The sequence below is a fragment of the Tachysurus fulvidraco genome, chromosome 19, assembly GCF_022655615.1.
Source record: "Tachysurus fulvidraco isolate hzauxx_2018 chromosome 19, HZAU_PFXX_2.0, whole genome shotgun sequence".
Taxonomy (NCBI): Eukaryota; Metazoa; Chordata; class Actinopteri; order Siluriformes; family Bagridae; genus Tachysurus; species Tachysurus fulvidraco.
In genome coordinates, this window is record NC_062536.1 from 21,886,619 (window position 1) to 21,908,238 (window position 21,620).

General features: G+C 37.5%; 4 protein-coding genes and 1 pseudogene across 19 annotated transcripts in view; 2 read left to right on the forward strand and 3 right to left on the reverse strand.

Moving 5' to 3' along the window:
• Window positions 1-21,620, reverse strand: part of LOC113650187 (B-cell receptor CD22-like) — a 1,781,460-nt gene that overhangs the window by 1,069,615 nt on the left and 690,225 nt on the right. The window lies entirely within an intron of this gene.
• LOC113663360 (antigen WC1.1-like) overlaps window positions 1-21,620 on the forward strand; it is an 870,979-nt gene that overhangs the window by 775,113 nt on the left and 74,246 nt on the right. The gene's annotated exons all lie outside the window — the stretch shown is intronic.
• The window catches only part of LOC113663456, a 644,552-nt pseudogene that overhangs the window by 96,706 nt on the left and 526,226 nt on the right, over window positions 1-21,620 (reverse strand).
• On the reverse strand, window positions 1,903-9,711 carry LOC113653815. 10 transcript variants are annotated; one of them, XM_047803985.1, is made up of 11 exons: window positions 8,728-9,711; window positions 7,884-8,033; window positions 6,468-6,633; window positions 5,267-5,521; window positions 5,134-5,145; window positions 3,848-3,904; window positions 3,094-3,135; window positions 2,580-2,647; window positions 2,440-2,481; window positions 2,280-2,323; window positions 1,903-1,985 (listed from the first exon to the last, which is right to left on the reverse strand). In XM_047803985.1, exons 2-11 carry the CDS (start codon window positions 7,884-7,886, stop codon window positions 1,922-1,924), a joined length of 753 nt encoding a protein of 250 aa, XP_047659941.1. In that variant the 5' UTR covers window positions 7,887-8,033; window positions 8,728-9,711; the 3' UTR covers window positions 1,903-1,921. The 10 variants fall into 10 exon arrangements, 9 of the variants coding, with proteins under 9 accessions (XP_047659941.1, XP_047659933.1, XP_047659936.1 ...); XM_047803977.1 differs by lacking the exon at window positions 8,728-9,711 and having other exon boundaries at window positions 7,884-8,236; XM_047803980.1 differs by lacking the exon at window positions 8,728-9,711 and having other exon boundaries at window positions 1,903-2,128; window positions 7,884-8,234.
• LOC113663459 (B-cell receptor CD22-like) overlaps window positions 12,326-21,620 on the forward strand; it is a 157,486-nt gene continuing 148,191 nt past the window's right edge. For 3 of the 4 annotated variants that reach the window (XM_047803969.1, XM_047803968.1, XM_047803967.1), the window contains exons 1-6: window positions 12,326-12,418; window positions 16,583-16,651; window positions 16,853-17,218; window positions 17,506-17,832; window positions 18,003-18,260; window positions 18,773-19,030. In XM_047803969.1, the coding sequence (XP_047659925.1) occupies window positions 16,594-16,651; window positions 16,853-17,218; window positions 17,506-17,832; window positions 18,003-18,260; window positions 18,773-19,030 (1,267 nt within the window). In that variant the 5' untranslated portion in view covers window positions 12,326-12,418; window positions 16,583-16,593. The remainder of the gene's footprint in view (window positions 12,419-16,582; window positions 16,652-16,852; window positions 17,219-17,505; window positions 17,833-18,002; window positions 18,261-18,772; window positions 19,031-21,620) is intronic. The other variant, XM_047803970.1, reaches the window with a different exon arrangement.

Below are 21,620 nucleotides of genomic sequence, written 5' to 3' on the forward strand. Positions count from 1 at the left end.
GAAAGTGACTCATTTTGGTCACTATTTTTACATAAAAAGGAAAAACAAACAAAAGCTTCTTTTTTATATACAGGGCCTTCAAAGTGCTCTATGAAACTAGGCCTGGGATGGCTTGTGGTAATGAAAAGAGAAAATTAAAACTTTGTCTTAGAGCTAAACCAAATACATCAATTGTAAAGGTTTCAACCTGAAGAGTAACATGTCAGTATGAAGGTTCTATATGGCCCCTGCGTTCCAAATACTGATCTTTGAACCTTGACCTTGGACCATGTTATAATCTAGCAACAAAAAGGTCTACAGACATGGGACCAGCTGTTATAGAGAGCTCTGGACCTCAGCTATCATGTGAGTATAGTCACTATTGGGCACTAACTGGGGGTGCTGTAAAAAATAGCTCACAATCAATTTTCACCCATTTAAGAATTATATTTTTAAATCTGATAACACCCCCCCCCTCTTAAAGCCCTTAAGAGGATCCACAGTTTAATACTGTCAACTTCTAAATATGGGGAATATATCACTGTATTTAAAAACTACAATTCCCAGTACAGACGTGCCAATGAACTTGTTACCTAGCATTCAAATCAGCGTCCACACTTGAAGTTCGTCCAGTTTAGGGTTAAAAATCAGTAGTTGTCTTTTAACTAGTGAAAAACACTAGTGACTATTGTTCATTTATAGTAGCTATAACCATGGTGATCCAGAAAAGTATATTTATAATTAAATTATATGCTACCCCAAATTGTCATTTCAAAGTAATCCACCTAAAACAAATTTCTCAATTAAATATGCTCAATGCAAGTTGTTTATTTATTTAATCAACTATATCACTGTCATATTGTGTTATGAGTTAACATGATGCATGGAAAAGTAAAAACAAAAATTATAATATTTTACAAGTGTTTATTGTAGTTCATTTGTGTTCTTTGACAAAAATACAAATGAAAATACACCAAATGACTATTTATTCATTAAAGAGTCATCATAACAATTTACTGACAAGATGCACAAGTTGAAACCAATATTCTTTGGCATGGAGTCCAGACAATGGTGGTGATGCAGGGCTGAAAATCTGGCTGCTGATAAGATGAATGTGGAGCTCAGTGGAAGGATCCATTGGAGCTGAATGCAATGATGACTGGAGGTGGATGGGGTGGAAGAGGGTCACGTCAATTTGCCTGAAATGACAACTGACAGCAGCTAAGGAACAGCTTTAAACTTTAAGAACTATGACACGTTTGGTTCAAGAGGCTTGAGACAAAAATATGATTGGTTTAAGAAGTAAAGTGACAACAGTCAGCTGACAAGTTTGGAGTGGAAGACAGTGAGAGTGTGGGACAGAGAATGTAATAGTATGAAGATGGTCACTTATTGTTGAACCATATTCTAGCTTCATAATTCTCAAACAAGCCTTTCTTAACAGTGGACTGTAAGGTTAAGTTAACTTGAAAAGCACGGACAACAGAACACGAAATCAAGTTATGACTGACTAGCTTCATCACTCAATCTCCTCTCCACCAATAAGCTGGTGTGTGGTGGGCATACTGGCGCAATATGGCTGTCATCGCCACATCCAGGTGGATGGTGCATATTGGTGGTGGTTGAGGAGATTCCCCTTACATGTAAAGCACTTTCAGTACACAGAAAAGTACCATATAAATGTAACAAATTATTATTAATTATGTAAACTGTAATAAAATACCAGTGTAATTTATAATCATGACACATAAAAACATGTTTCTGAGTGACATCTGAAAAGGAAATTGAGTTGGATTAAGTATATTTCTATTTAAGCCTGCTTGTAGTTACACCCCATTTGTCACATTTTATCTTGTCAGATTTATCTTTTCACCACTTCAAATGCAGCACAGAAAAAATGTAATAAATAGGCAGAAACCAAAATGGATTACAATTGTACATTTTATTTATTTTTAGTCATTTGGAGAGAATCCTTTGGCTGCCAGGAATGGGCCCACTCCTTGCCACTAAAAAAAAGAAGGACATTTGTTTTGAACTTTGTTTGTAGTTGGGTGTTTCAAATAAACATAAACCTTTTAACAAGTGTAAAGCACATATCATTACAGAACATGTTTTTATAAGTATAACAGTTTAATTTTCCATCTGTGAACTACCACCATTTGTGAAAGAGAACAGATAAATAACAAATCATTGTAGCCAAAAACAAACAAACAAACAAACAAACAAACAAATAAATATTAACAAGTAAATTAATAATGCATGCAATAATTGATAAAGCACAAAAACAGAAGAATACATACCATACTGGACAGGGCTCCCAGTCAACCAACATTTCTGCTTTGCCCTGTCAAGAAAATAAAAAGAATTAAAACACATAAATTCAATTCTTAGCATAAGGCTATTATGTTTGGTTATAGGCACTGAGTTTCATTGATACAAAGGGTCATTGTTAATATTTACAGTATCTGATAATGAATTTTTCAGTACAAGCTCCTTCCTAATCTGTAATAAAAACACAAAAATGATCTATCTAACAATTAAATATTATATTACACTCGGCATATTGTCTACACTATGCTTTTCTTGTATGACTGTCTAACCTTTCTCACTCTTTCTCTTACAACACTCCTGATGGGGAAAGTCTCTAGGCGAGTGTGATAGGAGCAATCTGTAAACATCAAAAACATGTTTCACACATTTCTTAGATTAGGAACAAAATAAACAAATAAGAAGACTTAAGTAGTGACCAGACTTACAAGGATGACAAGTGATGTTTATCTTTAATCAAAAGTTGAACCAGGTTTAACTTGTACCCTATAGCCAGACTATTCTCAGTTCAAATGTGGTATTCTTGCTGGAACAACAATACCTCTGCTGAGCCACAGATCACAATTGAGAATACTCTACTGCTGCTGCTTCTTCTACTACTTGGCAATGCATTTTGGTCAAATTAGACACCTGAAGCCAGTTGGATTTTATAGTTTGTCTGTTAGGACTAATTATCTGTTGTAAGTAGTTAAAAAACCCAATAAAAATATAGCAAATAACCAAGGGTAAAATAGCAATGTCGACACACTGATGGAAGCATCAATCACTGCATTTACATGCACTTACTCTTTTGTGGCTTTTTCCTCTCAGGCATATGTCTTAGTCCACCTGTGGGATAGAAGATTACAGTCCAGTCATATACCAACGTAAAAAAAAAAAAAATGACAAACATGCAGTTTGTAATGTATTTTCAACATAAATGTGTCCCTGGTGCATCTAGATACCCCAAAAATATGAGACCAGAACATCCTCTTTCAGTAAATGCGTACACAATATTATATTTGGCTCCACATTTTACATCATGTGCATGCTTATTAGCATAATAACCAGTAGGCTTCTAGATTGCTCCATCTAAAATGGCTTTTTTCAGACAGACAATGAACTGAGGGTCTGAATAAAAGGGCCAATTTAAGATAAATAAGGATTTTTTTGTAACTGTGGACATGCAAAGCTATTCTAGTGGAGTTTCAGAATAAAACTAGATTTGTAAAGTTTGTCGCAACAAACTTTGTTGCGACAAACAAACGGTACTCGGATCGCTTAGAAAAAGTAATAGCAACAAACTTCAGACCAGGGTCTACAACATGTCAGAATTTGGTGCATGTGGCTCGAAAGCCCTAGGAGGAGTTACTCTTTATAATTTTTTGTCTAAGGAAAACAGAATGTTGGCTTCTACAAAGCCAACATAAATATAGAAATAAGCATAAGAGGTCCCCTTTAAATTAAATAAATTGCTTATGAGAATCTGCTTGACAAATGAGCTATGTTAATAGAGATATCAGATCCACCAATAATTACCCTACAAACATTATTTACATACCTGACTTTTTCTTTTTGGGACTTGTGACTGTGCCCCTGGCTGACCCTGTGAAGACAGCTGTGGGTTTGGAGAAAGAAAATTACTCATATACCAAATAAAGTTTTATCTTATTATTTAAAATACTAGATATAACACAGAAGTGCTGCATGTGGTGTGGTTAGCATGAAATGTGCTCATCAAATTTCATGACAATCCAATTGATTTTAAAATTTATTGCCTTCAAGCGCTCATGGACAAACACTGAAATCTTTTTACCCCACTGACAAGAAGGACCTAAGGATTCACTGAATTTTAGACTCTCTCTTATGTTTGCTATGTAAGCACTTCTAAAACTGTGTTTCAATTGGTGCCATGAGTTTGCATGGCTTTTAGAAATAACTATACATATAGTACGCACAGAAAATGACCAAAATCAAATGTATGCGTAATTTGTGAGGCCTGATGGGAGGGGTGTTATTTTTACAGTTGGATACTTTCATACTTTCAGACCTGAACACAGAATGCTGTTACAATTGAGAAAGAAAACTGGTTGTGTAACAGTATTTTGGATCGTCTTAAAGTGACCGTAGCCTATATTCGTGATGCTTTCTGTATCATGAATGTTAATCAAACAATAAAAAACAAAGAGGAAAAATCACTTTTGCAGTTTTAACACAAATTAATTATATTTAATTTATACAGTTAAGAATATGCAGTGTTATTTTACATTTGACTATTAAATTACTGTTCCTGTTAGATTTACCTGAAAATATATAAAAGCACTATTTATTTCATTTGTATCTTTGTTCTATTGTATTTATTTATACTTGTGATTTGTTCATTATTTTCAATGTGTATTCACCCACCTACAAAATCACCCAATCATCCTTGAATGGTTAATTCTTTCCAAATAGAGCTACTCAAGTTATCTGGTGATTTTTTTTTGGTGAATTTCTATCATAATATATGGTGCAGAAAAACAAAATTTTTACATTTTAATTTTTTCAAATATCATGCGGCCCTACCCTGACATTTAAGTGTGTGACTCAAGAAATTTGTTCCAACAGCCCTAGTACAGATAGATCTATCATCTGTCTAATAATATAATATCAGATGGACTTTTCTTGTAGATTAAATCATGGAAATTAGAAACTTGAAAGTTTTACTTTAGTATCAAGCAGCAAAAATGTTTTAGCGTGACATGTTTGAGTTAATTTCCCTACTTGACATCATGCGTCCTGCAATGTAACTTTCACATGCATACATTGCATTGTTGATGCTGAAAATATATATCATGCAGCCCTAACCTGCATAAAGCTCTATGGGGAAAAACAAAACAAAAAAACACTGGAAGTCAAGTAACGTTAAAGTAACCCATGGGTCAAACACTTCAAGACTTTACAAATATAAATTGTAACTTTTTAAATCTGTCCTAATTACCTTGACCCTCCGAGGTACTCATCTGCTCCATCTCCCCCTCTGTAGTGCCCGTCTGCTCCATCCCCCCGTCTGTAGTGCCCGTCTGCTCCATTTCCCCCTCTGTAGTACCCGTTTGCTCCATCTCCCCCTCTGTAGTGCCCGTCTGCTCCAACTGCGTGGTCCTCACCACCTCGCGGTTGCTTGTGTTCTCCAATGGTTCACAGGGTGTGAGGTGCAGCGTAATCAGCTGATCCTCATTAATATCCTTGGTCCAACCTGTGCAAGTTAAACAAGTGTTGTTTCACTCCCATTTATAGGGTTAAAAATTGAACTTGAACTGTACATATTTAAGTGTTAATCTGTTTGAATCATATAATCAAATTTTTCATAACCAGATTTGTGGGCACTTTAGATTCCAGGGAAATTATTGATAGTCTACTGGATGTATTATACATCTGCAAATCTATATTTAATTGATTTTCTGTGACTAAAACAAATACATCTTTTAGTCAGGAAAAAACAGAGTGCTCATAATATGTATTCAAAAAATGACACCAAGTGTAATGTTTGTTTGCAGACTGAGTCTGTATTTAGTTTAGACTAGACTGTGTTGTGCACTAAAAAACTTTAGGCTTTATGCCTCCAAGTTAGTAGTAGTGTAAGCGTGTGGTGTATCCAGGCAGCATTTGATGGTTTTCTTTTTCTTTGTGCTGTTTCCGTTAATGGTCCATCTGCATCATGAGCTCTACAGTTGAGATTTATTACAATTTGATTCATTGACTCAGTGACCAAAACAGACCTTAGCAGATATCATGGATCTAATTAGTATATGTCCCTACAAAAATTACTTTTGGTCAGTGTGCCTAAACATTAAAAATATTGTTGTACTGTATGCGGGCTGAAAACAGAAAGGAAATATGGCTCGTAGAAACACCATCCCAAACATAATTCCATAGTAGTATGTTTAAACCCAATATTGTTTAAAGTAACAAATGTAAAATTAAACAATCTTAAACACTTGCTTACAATCATAGAACATGTGTTGGATATATAAAAATGGAAACCTCTCCCAAGTTTCTACTGTCAAGGAGGTTAGGACTGAAATTGACTGAATTTAAGGTTGTTTTATTGTTTAGGGTTGAGCCATTCCTTTAATGATTTAAACACTGACAAAATCTTGTGTACTAAAAAAAGTTGTGAAAATACAATGCATGCATCTCACCATCAAAAATGTTTTCATATATTGGGCCTATCCTCTGAAGGTAGTCCTGGGCACGGGTGGAGAGTGTGCAGCGAGGGGTTAATATTTCACACTTATTTTCTTTTTTTTTGTTTTGCTTTCCAAGGAGCAGAATTGGCTTGTATCCAATGGCATGGAGTTTCTCAAGCTGCAATGAAATGACAACATTATGAATTTGCAGCAAAAATAACTAAGAATATTAATTATTGAGAAAATATAACATTATTAATGACAGCATCCAGGTTAATGCTATTTAGGATATTTAACTTCGTGGTGTGTTTAGCTTTTGTATACCAAGTATGTGAAAACAGTAAAAGCTCATACAGTTGAAGCAAAAACCAACTCTTCTGTTTAGAAAAACAGCAAAAAGATGAATCTCACACCATGAAGGTAAAAGAGAAATTTTTGCAAAATTAGTAGCTTGGGTTTAGCACCTACATTGAAAGAATTGTGTAACCACTGTGTAATTGGATAGTGAGTAATAGATTAATAGATCTATAGATTAAAAAAAAGTTTTTTTTTTCACAAAGGTTCTGCCTTTATGTTTTATAACCAAATGAGTGAATGCTGCACATACATTTACACTTGACATATGTACATTGTAAAATGCTTTAATGAATGTAGTTCATTTGAACTGTATATTGCACCTGTGATTCTGTTATAATGCATGCCTGTATTTGTTATGAACTCAGAATTGCATTGAAAAATGTGGCGGTGTGTGCTTTACATCACTTCATATATAGTGCAAGAGAAACTATGAGTATGCAATTTTACATCAGTAAGTAATGAAATAAAAGCAAAGCACTAATAAATCCTGTAACTGGTACGTTGTGTGTTAGCTGGTAAGGATTTGCATGCACGTGATGTTCATTGTATTTATCAGCAGCAGTTTCCATGGTTCATTTAAGTATTGTGTGTTTACCATTGGAACTGAAGCCCTAAAATGTAACAATGTATGATTTTGTATATTTTTAAATTACTCTGGTGGCTTATGCAAACTTACCAACTTTATTTTATTAACAAAAACTAGTTTGGGACTGCTATTTAATAGCCTTACATTATAAGCCTACTTATTCACCAGTATTAGTCATATTAGTACAATTTATGTGTATGTTAATAAAGTGGGATAGTACTTGTAAATTTGCTTGTTTTGTAAATAAAATAAATAATATATATATATATATATATATACACATACACACACACATACATACACACATACATATACACAAACACTGTGAAATACTGTGGCATTGTGTGTGTGTGTGTGTGTGTGTATAAACAAGCAAATTTATTTCACACACACACTCACACAGTCATGATGTGGAAAATGTGGGTCCCCTGCCCAAACCACTGTCCTAGATGACAGTTTAACATCATGTAAGAAATTGCACCTACCATGATTAAGGCTTCATCCTTGATGGATGCACTGTTGTGGTTCTTCTTACGACCAAACACCCATTCCTCTCGCTTGTCATCAAACCTCTGAAGCCTCTTCTTGAGGCGCTGCTTCAGAGGCTGCTCCTTTTTGCAATGGCAACAGATCTTCTGTGCACAAAATAAAATACCCTGACAAAATGGACAAATCTTTTTTGTAGACCCCCCTGGCATTATATCAACAGACAGACAGACAGACAGACAGACAGACAGACAGACAGAGAAAAATAACAGATAAGTAGACAAAGACAGAAAGATTGAGAAATAGAGAAATTGAGAGAGAACAGATAGATATTGAAGAGATGGATAGAAATATAGATGGACAGAGAGATAGAGAGAGCGATAGATAGATAGATAGATAGATAGATAGATAGATAGATAGATAGATAGATAGATAGATAGATAGAGGTTGGCTCTTAAAAGTGCCTTTGGTTTTAGGAAATGAGGTGATTAAATAGGGTGAAGGTGAAGTGTGACGGGATCTGCAGGGAGAACAGAAAAAGTTCATTATGTAGTGAAGGCTAGATATGTTGAAAAAAATGTTTAAAATGTGACAAATTGTCCCTAAAATACTTAATAAATCAATAAAATTCACGTTTTTTCCCATTTTCTGTATGACTGCACAAAAGGCGCGTCGTTTTTTTTTTTCCCTTCTTCTTCTTTTTTTACTGTTAATATGGAAACAGTTGGTCGGCCTTTAATTCGTTGCGCTAACATGTAAACCATGTGAGTCTAATGGCAAAGAAAAGCATCAATTATAACATTTAAACAAATTTGATCATCACATTCAAGTCTCGTGGCTTACCTGGGAAGTGGTTTTGAGCGCAATGAAGGAGAATTCGCGGCCTGCAGAAATCAACCAATCGCAAAGCGGGTTGGCTCCGTCTCCATAGCAGCCGTCTCCGCTGAGGCTCACGGGTAATGCGGGCGTCCACTAATTAATTTAATTGATTTTTTATTTTTATTTTAATTCAGTCAATAACCACAACTAATCCCCCTTCCTCACAATAGAAGGAGAATCAAATAAAACGGATGGTCATGACATCGTACTGTTGAATTATCAAGCACACTTTCGTGTTTATGTGTTGAAAGAAAGATGAGGATGTCATTAAAAGAGAATAGGCGGTGGGTCAACAGGTAGTTTTAGCTGACGTCATCAACATAGTAAAAGTAGAAAAGGCTCATGGGTACTGTAGTATTTAGTTTACTGTCCTAATGCTTCCGAGTGGCAGAAAGAAAACCGTGGAGCGGACTCGAAAGACGCTTCCTATTGAAATACATTAGATTGAAAGAAGGGAAATACGTGTCCACGAACACGAATCAATGGATTACAGTTCGTGACTATGTCACGAACTGCCGTGAGACTGGGATATAATAAAAGGAGAATAAAATAATACGGATGGTCATGACATCGTATTGTTGAATTATCAAGCACACTTTCGTGTTTATGTGTTGAAAGAAAGATGAGGATGTCATTAAAAGAGAATTGGCGGTGGGTCATCATGTAGTTTTAGCTGACGTCTTCAACACAGTAAAAGTAGACCATAGCACAAAGCAACAAAAACAAGGATAAAATCTCCTGGTTGAATGTTGAGTAATGTAGTGCTTAAAGTTTAAAAATGATTAACAAATGAGCAAAAACAATGCTTCCGAGTGGCAGAAAAAAACGTGGTGCAGACACGAAAGATGCTTCCTATTGAAATACATTAGATCGAAAGTCCGTGCTGAGTGACACGAAAAAAAGGAAAATTCGTCTCCACGAACACGAATCAAACAGATTACATTTCGTGACCTCGGGTTGTCATATGTTAGTCCATGAGTGTGAGTGAGTGAGTGAGTGAGTAAGTATTGTATATTGTGTTATTATTTTTACAGAGAATGTGAAGCAATATTAAAAAACATCATTTATATAAATACAAATATGAGTTATTATGATGTTTTATTTTCATGTTCAGAACACAATAAAATCATTTAATTAGTTTTTGTAAAAGAGTGAAATCTTGTTGAAAGTCTTATAAATTTATTTTTAGTTTACTCTGTTTCTGGTGTGTGTGTGTGTGTGTGCATTAGATTGTGTGAATGTGTGTCTGTGTGTGCATTAGTGTGTGTGTGTGTGTGTGTGTGTGTGTGTGTGTGTGTGTGTGTGTGTCCATTAGTGTGTGTGAATTAGTGTGTGTGTGTGTGTGTTTGTGTGTGCATTAGTGTGAGTGTGTGTGTGTGTGTGTGTTTGTGTGTGCATTAGTGTGTGTGTGTGAGTATGTGTGTGTGTGTGTGTGCATTAGTGTGTGTGTGTGTGTGTGTGTGTGTGTGTGTGTGTGTGTGTGTGTGTGTGTGTGTGTGTATACATCATATGGGTTTTGAAGGAAATGAAGCTGAATTGTAGTTTGTGCCAAAGGAGGTATGGTGTGTTTGTTGAGACAGGTGTTTAAACTCAGGTAAGCAGTGTGAGGTTTAAATGATCAGTCACAGGAAAAAGCAATAAGACAAACATGAGGAACATCTGACAACAACATAAGATTAACATGAATGAGCCTGATGAGTTTCTGTACTTGTAGCAGGAACATCTGGTGATGAGGGTCAAGGTACAAATACACACTATTTACTAGTCAGGTGACAGAGACAGGTGTAATTAATGATGTTACAGCCACACACACACACACACACTCTCAAACACACACACACACACACGCAACACAACACCTTATTCAACAACATTCAACGAGTCAGTCTGTCCACATTGGTTCGCATTCTCAAGCGAAACCAAATCAGAATGAAACAACTCTATAAGGTGCCGTTTGAGAGAAACTCTCAAAGAAACAAAGAGTTCAGACGAGCAAATGTGGATGTAAGTACTATATCGACTGCAGTAAACTACACACAACATTGTTTCCCAGTGTACTGGATAACACCATATTGACTGATTTTTGTTTTTTGTTTTCAGGGAGTACTGGAAATGGATGCTCATGCAATCCCACATGAGTTCATCTTTATAGATGAGGCTCGGTTCATCATAGCAAAGACCAGAAGAAGGGGGAGAAACGTCATAGGCCACAGAGCCATTATAGATGTTCCTGGCCATATGTGCGCTGCCATCTCCAGTATGCATGGTGTCCTCCACCGTCATGCCAACCTTGGACCATACAACACAGCCCATATTCTCACATTTCTGGACAGATTTCACAACATTCTCATACCACCAGAGTGTATGAATGATGCAGACCATCAAAGGAACCGGTACGTTGTAGTATGGGACAACGTTAGCTTTCATCGTGCAGCCCCAGTCCAAAACTGGTTTGCTGACCACCCAACATTTCTTGTGCAATACCTCCCACCATGCTCACCATTTCTGAACCCCATAGAAGAGTTCTTTTCGGCATGGCGGTGGAAGGTATACGACTGGCAGACCTTTGTGTGCATGCCTCTTGTGCAGGCCATGGAAGAGGCATGTGATGAGATTGAGGTGCAAATTCAGGGATGGATAAGGTACTCAAGGCGCTTCTTCCCTCGATGTCTGGCGAGGGAAGATATTGCCTGTGATGTTGAGAGGCGTTGTGGCCAGACCCGGCTGTTCGGAAAGATGCTGCCTAATTATTTTTCTTGCCTCTATTTTTTACTGTAAAATATTTTTTCTGAAATTTTCTTTTTCAGCTTACTGTTTTTTGTAAGAATATTTTTGTTCATATAAAATGTAAATATATCTGCTGTGCATATGTTGCACTGACTTGTTTACTGTAGTGAAAAAAAAAATGTTGCAATAACGTGTGTTATACGTGCTAATATTTCTGTGCATGTGAACAATCTGATGCATATTTTAGTATTATGGCAAAGCATACTAAAGATGGGGGTGCTTTTCATTATGCCCAACAGTGTGTAGTTGGTTAGGCAAAAATCTGGAAATATGAATGAAGTGTGTGCCATTTCATGCAAAAGTTTGATTTTGATAATGCTATCTGTGTAGTTTCGGTTGCAGTGCTTCATTTTGCAGGACATATGAGGTATTTTGCAGGTTGTGTGTGTGATTTTGTGAATTGTGTTAAGGATTTTGATAAAACCAGACTAGTTTGAAAAATTGTGTGTTAGCAATTGGAAAAAACTGTAAAAGTGTTAGCGTAAATGAAAATGAATTTAATTAAAGCCCTTGTCCTATAGGGGGCAGCACTGCCACAGTCAGAATGATTAAATCTTTATTATTTTATTCACTGTACAATGTAATTAAACTCTGAAAAACAAATAAAATAGATAAATAAAAAGTAAACAGAATAAACAGAATAAATAGTAGCTGAGTTTTATAAATGTTGTAAAATTGGCTCTAGATAAAGGAGACTGTCAAATGACAGAAATCTAAGAAACTGTAAGTATACAGACAAACTAAGGAAGTGATTGTGGGTGTGTTTGTGGGAGTGTGTAAGTGTGTGTAAGTGTGTGTGTGTAAGAGGAAGATCAGCAGTTTTGTGCTCACACTAATTCTGAGAACTGGACATTCGGAACACATTTAGGTAAGGATCAAACTTTTTTGTTCTTACATCAAATGGCAGAAAAGATGATAAACAGATGAATAAAAAGTAAGAGAAGAACAACAAAGACATGAAAGGATCAAATCTGAATCAGGAAATATGACTGAACAAGTGTGTAGTGTTCTAAAGTATTGTGTGGTGGTGATGCAGTCAGGTGTGTGTGTGTGTGTGTGTGTGTGTGTGTGTGTGTGTGTGTGTGTGTGTGTGTGTGTGTGTGTGTGTGTGATGCAGTCTGAGGTGGGATACACAGCTATGACAATGATGACAAAGTAGTAAATATCCAACATGTGTATATTAAAACAGTGCTGTGTCTCAAGTGTTGAAGGTTATAGTAACTACACAAACTGTACACACACTGTATACACACAATACACACACACTGTATACACACACTGTACACACATAATACACACACTGTACTATACAGACACTGTAATATATGCACTCTGTATACACACTATATACACATACAATATACACACACTTTACACACACACACACACACTATACACACTCTATACACACTTTACACACACAATACACGCTGTATACACACAATATACACACACACTATACACACTGTATACACACACTGTACTATACAGACACTCTGCATGCATACTATATACACACTGTACACACACAGTACACACACAATATACACATTGTATTATACACACACAATATACACACACAATACATACACAATATATACACACAATATACAAACTGTATTCACACAATATATAAACACAATATACACACACAATACACACACAATACACACACACAATATACACACACAATATACACACAAGATATACACATTATACACACACAATATACACACACAATATACACACACAATATACACACACAATATACACACACGATATACACATTATACACACACAATATACACACGCAACACACACACACAATATACACACACAATATACACATTATATACACACAATATACACATTATATACACACAATATACACACATGATATACACACACAATATACACATTATATACACATTATATACACATTATATACACACGATATACAGACACTTTGCTTTTGGTTTTGTGTGGTGGTGTTGGCGCCACCATCACAGGCTCCCCCTTTGCTCGGAGCCCCTGCCCAGCAGTCGGTGGGGCCAAAGGGTGTAATTATTGGAAAGGCCACCCACGTTCCTGTGCTGGGCCCCGGCTCAGTGTTTGACCTGGAACAAAAAATATTGAAGAGAAAGAAACCATCTAGTTACCCATGGCTCTCCCAGGGCATCCCTCCTATGGAACAGGTGATCGTTCCACGTGGATTAATGAATTATCATATCGTCCAGGTAGGGAGCTGTGAAGCGCCGATGGAGGCATCTCACTATGTCTATGAGCCTCTGGAAGGTGGCTGGCACCCCTTGCACGAAGAACGGGAGAACTTGGTACTGACAGTGCCCACTAGGGGTGCTGAAGGCCATCTTAGGCCGGGACTTGACAATAACCCTTTGTGAGGTCTAGGGTGGAAATGAACCAAGCAATCTTGATTCTCTCCTCAAAGTCTTCCACCCGAGGAAGCTTGGTAGCTGTCAAAGTCTGATACCTGGTTGAAGTCTTTGCACAGACGGAGCATTCCACCCGGCTTGGGGACGAGGACAATAGGGCTCTACCCCGGGCTAGCGGATCACTCAGGATGCCATCCTGAAGCATTTTGGCCACTTCCTTTATGACCGCAAGTCTCTGTGAACCAATATGGCTGCTGTCTTAAAAGACCGTCCTTGGAGGGGTTTGATCTCGTGTTGTACAATGTGCGTCCGGCCAGGGTGGTTTGAGAACATGTTGGAGAATTGGTCGATGAGCTCGGTTAAATCCTGGTGCTGGCTCAGTGCGAGATCAATCCCCTGTTGCAGACGGACACCTGAGATGTTTCACCTGCAACAGCCGACACAGATCCACCGTTAATTTAGACACAAAGGGTGTACCTTGGTCGGTGAGGATGTATTTGGGGATTCCCACTCGGCTCCCGGGCAACAATAAGGAAGGTGGCCTTTCGAATTGGGACCACCTCGGGGTAACGGGTGGCATAATCTACCAGGACGAGGATGTATTCATGTACATTCATATACACACATTGTAATATAGACACACACTGTATTATACACACATTGTAATATACACACATTGTAATATAGACACACACTGTAATATACACACATTGTAATATAGACACACACTGTAATATACACACATTGTAATATACACACATTGTAATATATACACACACTGTAATATACACACATTGTAATATAGACACACACTGTAATATACACACACTGTAATATAGACACACACTGTAATATACACACATTGTAATATACACACATTGTAATATAGACACACACTGTAATATACACACATTGTAATATAGACACACACTGTAATATACACACATTGTAATATATACACACACTGTAATATACACACATTGTAATATAGACACACACTGTAATATACACACACTGTAATATAGACACACATTGTAATATACACACATTGTAATATAGACACACACTGTAATATACACACACTGTAATATAGACACATTGTAATATAGACACACACTGTAATATACACATATGTAATATACACATGGGCGTAAATTTCATTTAACAGTGGGGGGGGGGGGGGACAATAAATATAAATTTTCTCATGAGCAATTTTTCAAGGGGGACACAAATAATACAGTCAAATTGTACTTATAAAGACACTGTACGTCCCCACAGTGAAAAACTTTGTTGTTATCATTATTACTATAACATGGAGACATTATGTGTCATTATGGTTATTTTCAAAGTTTTTCTCAGGTTCAATGACAAAGCAGATTTTTCTTCAAAACTATTTATTGCATTGTTTGTGTTGTTTACAGTTAAGACATCAAAATACAATAAAATATAAACATGACTGTTATTGTGAAAAATACATAAAAAATAAGTAATGTTTTGTAACAAAATCACTTATTAAATAATCACTTTACACTAACTGCTCTATGTACAGTATAAAACAACACAATAGCTTTGGTGTGTTAGTTACAGTGTATTATGTAACTAGCTATTGTAAACAAGCTAATCTTAACTAGATAAGTAAGATTTTAATCACTAATATAGCAGATTCATGGAAAATTATGTCGGTAATCAGCATTTTTGCCGCAACTAATTTATGAATGAATCTGCATCAACTACGTTAAAGAGAATCTCTTTATTTACAGTGAATAAAATGAACTGGCAAAGCAGGCAGTGGGTCAAACCACTGTGAGAAGGGGGGGGGGGGGCTCAACTGTTTCTAAATGCATTTTTTGCCTTTGTTTTTTTCTACTTACACAATTATTTAGGTATATATACATGTATTTTTTTTTAGAATAGAGAGTGCAATATTTTTCAAATACTTTTTTTCATGTCCCCTCCACCCCCCCGGGATTTACGCCCATGAATATACACACACTGTAATATACACACACTGTAATATACACACTGTAATATACACACACTGTAATATACACACTGTAATATACACACACTGTAATATACACACACTGTAATATACACATACTGTAATATACACACACTGTAATATACACACATTGTATACACACACTGTAATATACACACACTGTAATATACACACACTGTAATATACACACATTGTATACACATACTGTAATATACACACTGTAATATACACACACTGTAATATACACACACTGTAATGTACACACACTGTAATATACACATACTGTAATATACACACTGTAATACACACACTGTAATATACACACACTGTAATACACACACTGTAATATACACACATTGTATACACACACTGTAATATACACACTGTAATATACACACACTGTAAAATACACACACTGTAATATACACACTGTAATACACACACATTGTATACACATACTGTAATATACACACACTGTAATACACACACTGTAATATACACACACTGTAATATACACACTGTAATATACACACACTGTAATATACAGTATACACATGTACTAACTGTGTTATTTTGATTACATGATCTGTACTTTACTGTCTGAGATTATTTCTCATTATATTTGTCTGTTCTCCAGATGAATCTTTCATGAACAGAGAAATGAAATCAGTGAAGAAGCTCATCATCATTTACTCTCTATTTCAAGGTTTGTGTAGAATCTAATCTAATTTGTGAGATCATGTAAATATGGCTAGATAATCAGTGTGTTACTGTAGTAATGACTTAATGCTGTGTGTTATTGTTTGTGTGTGTGTGTGTGTGTGTGTGTGTGTGTGTGTGTGTGTGTGTGTGTGTGTGTGTGTCTGTGTGTGTCTGTGTGTGTCTGTGTGTTATTGTGTGTTTGCAGCTGTTTTGTGTAGAGAATTCTCCATCAGTCTACCAGAGAGTGTAGAAGCTCTGAGAGGACTCTGTGTTCTCATACCCTGCAGTTTTCAGATTACAGAACAATATGATGCAGACCTCCAGGGAGATCCTACAGGAATCTGGTTAAAAGATGGCACTAATGCTGTCAGTAACAAAGTCTTTAACTCTAAAGTAGCTACAGAGAACAAGATTGAAGGTGAAATTATTGGAGATCTCCTCATGAAGAACTGCACCACCATTTTCTACAATATCAGTGAGAGTGACAAAGGAACATATTATTTTAGATTAGAGGCTACAGGAGGTCTAAAATACACTTATAAAACATCATTTGTATCAGTGAGAGTTCGAGGTGAGTACTGAAGCAGTGTGTGTGTGTGTGTGTGTGAGAGAGAGTGTGTGTGTGTGTGTGTGTGTGTGTGTGTGTGTGTGTGTGTGTGTGTGTGTGTGTGTGTGTGTGTGTGTGTTTGTGTTTAAGTGTGTGTGTCTGAGTGTGGGTGTGAGTGTGTGTGTGTTTGTGTGTGTGTGTGAGAGAGAGAGTGTGTGTGTGTGAGTGTGTGTAATCATTTAATTACATTAATGATGCACTGGAACACATTTCAAACTCATCTCTAATGTGATAGTGTGTGTTTATCTCAGCATCTCCAATCAGACCCTCAATAACACTGTATAAGGAGGATCAGGGGGAGGTGGAGGACCACAATGAGGTGGTGGAGGGAACTTCCCTGAGTCTCATTTGCTCTGCTCCAGCTGCTCCATGTCTCTTAAAGCCTCCCACTTTTAGATGGAGCTTCCTGCCTGAGGAGAGAAGACAGGAGCAGAACCACAACACCAGCTTCAGCTCCTCAAATCTGAACTTCAACGTTACTCACCTGCATCATGGACTCGATTTCACCTGCACCGCCACCTACCAGCTCCAGAACCATAACAAATCAGTACAGAGCTCTTATACTCTACATGTTCTGTGTAAGGGTTTAATCTTAATCAAGTCACATTCAGTAGACCTTTAATGATTTATGGAGTCTCCTAAATCCTGTTCCTCCTTCTTCAGATGGTCCTAGATCACACACAATGATCAGGTTATATTTAAATACTCCATCACAGCTCTGTCTCACAGCTTCCTGTTCCTCCTTCAGATGGTCCTAGAGACACATCAGTATCAGTGTCTCCATCTGATTCAGTACTTTTGGGCAGTTCAGTGTCTCTGAGTTGTAGCAGTGATGCAAACCCAGCAGTGATGAACTACACCTGGTACAGAGAGAACGGAGAGCAGATAGGAACCGGAGACCATCTCACCATCAACACGACTGATTCTACACACAGTGGTTTATATTACTGTAGAGCTCAAAACCAGCACGGAGATCACAACACCTCTGTGTTCCTGGATGTTCAGTGTGAGTACAATGCTGCTTTGTTAATGATACGTCACACGGCTCATATTATCACGGGCTCCACATTTAATAATCATAAGAAACTAAAATAGTTTTCTTTCAGCCGTATCCTGTGGTCTTACCCACAGTGCTGTAGAACTCTGGCCTGGTTCTGGTCTTTATGTTAAGTAACTAATCTGAGACTATAGGAAACATTTCCGAATGCTAACAAAATAAAGATTAGTAGCTACGTTCCTGTTTTATGCAGTGCCGTTGACTGGTCACAGCAGCAAATGTAAATAATAATCAACAATTATTTTATAACTTAATTTGCAACTAATACCAACATTTATATTTGTACTGTTGCTGTAGCTCTGAAAGTTCATATAGTATAAGTTAAAAAAACATATATGTTTTAAAAAACACAAAAAAAAAACCATTAGGTCAAATATTGGAAACAGTTCACACACAATGATCAGGTTATATTTAAATACTCCATCACAGCTCTATCTCACAGCTTCCTGTTCCTCCTTCAGATGGTCCTAGAGACACATCAGTATCAGTGTCTCCATCTGATTCAGTACTTTTGGGCAGTTCAGTGTCTCTGAGTTGTAGCAGTGATGCAAACCCAGCAGTGCTGAACTACACCTGGTACAGAGAGAACGGAGAGCAGATAGGAACCGGAGACCATCTCACCATCAACACGAGTGATTCTACACACAGGGGTTTATATTACTGTAGAGCTCAAAACCAGCATGGAGATCACAACACATCTGTGTTCCTGGATGTTCAGTGTGAGTATTTATGTGTCTTAAGATTAAAATTTTAATTGCAAATTGAGCTCCAAAGTCAGTTAAAATATCAGAGTTCCAAGACTTTTACTTATAGACCACAGTTGAAAATAAACAAAAAAATAAAGAAAATGAAGAAAACGAAGAAGGCACAAAATTATTGCTGAAAAAAAAAAGTATTTAAATGCCAACACAGTCAAGAAACTCCAAAAGATTTGATACCAGGAACTTTATTGAAAAAAAAAAGAATGATGACAAAGCGAACTCCTTCATATGCTGATGTCTAGTGCTGACAAGATACTAGTCTCTCATGTGAGAGCTTGTTAATATAAAACAAATACAGCTGTCATTGAAATCCAAGTGATGTAAATTAGAATAGATTAGATTAGATTAGATTAGATTAGATTCAAATTTATTGTCATTACACATGTACAAGTACAAGGCAACGAAATGCAGTTTAGGTCTAGCCAGAGTGCAATAGTAGAAAGTGCAGGATATACAGTTTGTACAAGATTTATGGATGAGAGGAGTCCTTAAGCAGGATGAGAGGAGTCCTTAAGCAGGATGAGAGGAGTCCTTAAGAATGCTGAGAGATCAACACAGACAGCGTTTCTTCTGGATGTCCTCCTTGGCAGGAAGTGGAATCCCTGTGATGCGCTGGGCAGTTTTCACCATCCGCTGCAATGCCCTGCGCTCTGCAACAGAGCAGCTCCCATACCAGACTGTGACACAGCTGGTCAGGATGCTTTCTATTGCACAGTGGTAGAAGTTCACCAGGATATCCGAGGAAAGCTGATTTTTCTTTAGTGTCCTCAGGAAAAAGAGGCAGTAGTGAACCTTCTTGACCAGGCTGGAGGTGTTGGTAGTCCAGGACAGGTCCGCCGAGATGTGGATCCCCAGGAACTTGAAGCTGGAAACACGCTCAACAGCCATCCCATTGATGTGGATGTTGTCATGCGTGACTCCTGACTCTTTCCTGAAGTCCACAATGAGCTCCTTTGTTTTGGAGGTGTTAAGGAGCAAGTTATTCTCATTGCACCATGTGGCTAGGTGCTGGATCTCCTGCCTGTAGGCAGTCTCATCATTGTTGGTGATGAGACCGATCACTGTGGTGTCATCTGCAAACTTGATGATGGAGTTAGATCCATTCACAGGCAGGCCTGCAGTCGGAGGTGAAGAGGGAGTAGAGGAAGGGTCTCAGCACACAGCCCTGTGGTACACCAGTGTTGAGTGTAATGGTGTTGGAGCAGATAGAGCCCGATTGAACCTGCTGGGGTCTGTTGGTCAGGAAGTCCATGATCCAGTTGCACGTTGTGGTGTTAAATGCTGAGCTGAAGTCAACAACCAGCATACGTGCATAAGTGTTCTTATTGTCCAAGTGTGTGAGCACAGAGTTCAGTGGATTGGGGGGATTTGTAATCACTACATGCGTCGAGGGTCAGAGTTGGAAAAATGCTCCTTTATATTTCCCTTGTAGCAGTGCTTGGCCTCTTTCAATGGTTTCTGATTTGGGAATGTGATGATCTGTTACTGAGTAGTAACACTGTCTAAGGTGGTATTGATGTAATCCAGTACAGAGGAGGTGTAACAGTCAATGTCCGTGTGAGTGTCGCTGGTGGCCTGAGATACAAATGTACTCCAGTCTGTGTGTTGAAACCTTTCCTGGAGTATGAAATCTGCTTCTGCGGGCCAGACCTTGATGGTTCTCACTGATGGCTTCACTCGATTGATGAGGGGAGCATATTTGGGGGTGAGGAACAAAGAGAGGTGATCTGACTGTCCCAGGTGGGGGAGGGGGGTCACAGTGTAAGCCCCAGCCATGTTTGTGTATACATGGTCTAAGGTTTTGCTCCCTCTGGTGTGACAGGAAACATGCTGGTGAAATTTGGGGAGCACCGCCTTTAAGTTTGAGTGATTGAAATCACCTGCAACAATAAACGCAGCTTCTGGATGAACAGTCTGTTGTTTACTGATGGCCGCATATTCTTTCATAGCAAGCTTAGCATCAGCATCGGGGGGAATGTAAGCTGCAGTTACAATGGTGGAAGTGAACTCGGGCGGTAGATAAAACAGTCTGCATTTAACCATGAGAAACTCCAGGTGATATAGGTGACAGGAGGCAAGGTTGTTTATGGAACTAAGGAATGAAAGTGACAAAGTGGTGAAGAGCATGTGTGCTTGAGTGGTGACTGGAAGCAACTGGAGAACAGTGGAGCAGCTGAACAGAATTGTTAGATCTTTACAACACCAGGACGTGATAAGCAAGAAGGGGTAGCCATCATCAGATAGGGTGAGACTAGGTTTCAATGGGGAATGTAGGATGGAGGGGAACTTCTCAGGAGAAATTTATACTGCAATTGTAATGATTGGGAATTAGAGTGTTTGTAGACTCCAACTGGTTCTTAATTCTAATTATATATAAAGTCTTATGGTTCAGCTGTCGGGTTATTTTTTTTTTTAAGACTGCTATCTGAATTTTACTGAGTCCTCCTTCACTATTTAATTAATTATTATTTATTGTTTTACCATTTTAATTTTTTTATTCTTATTTACTATAAAAAAAATAATAATCTCTCTCTCTCTCTCTGTCTCT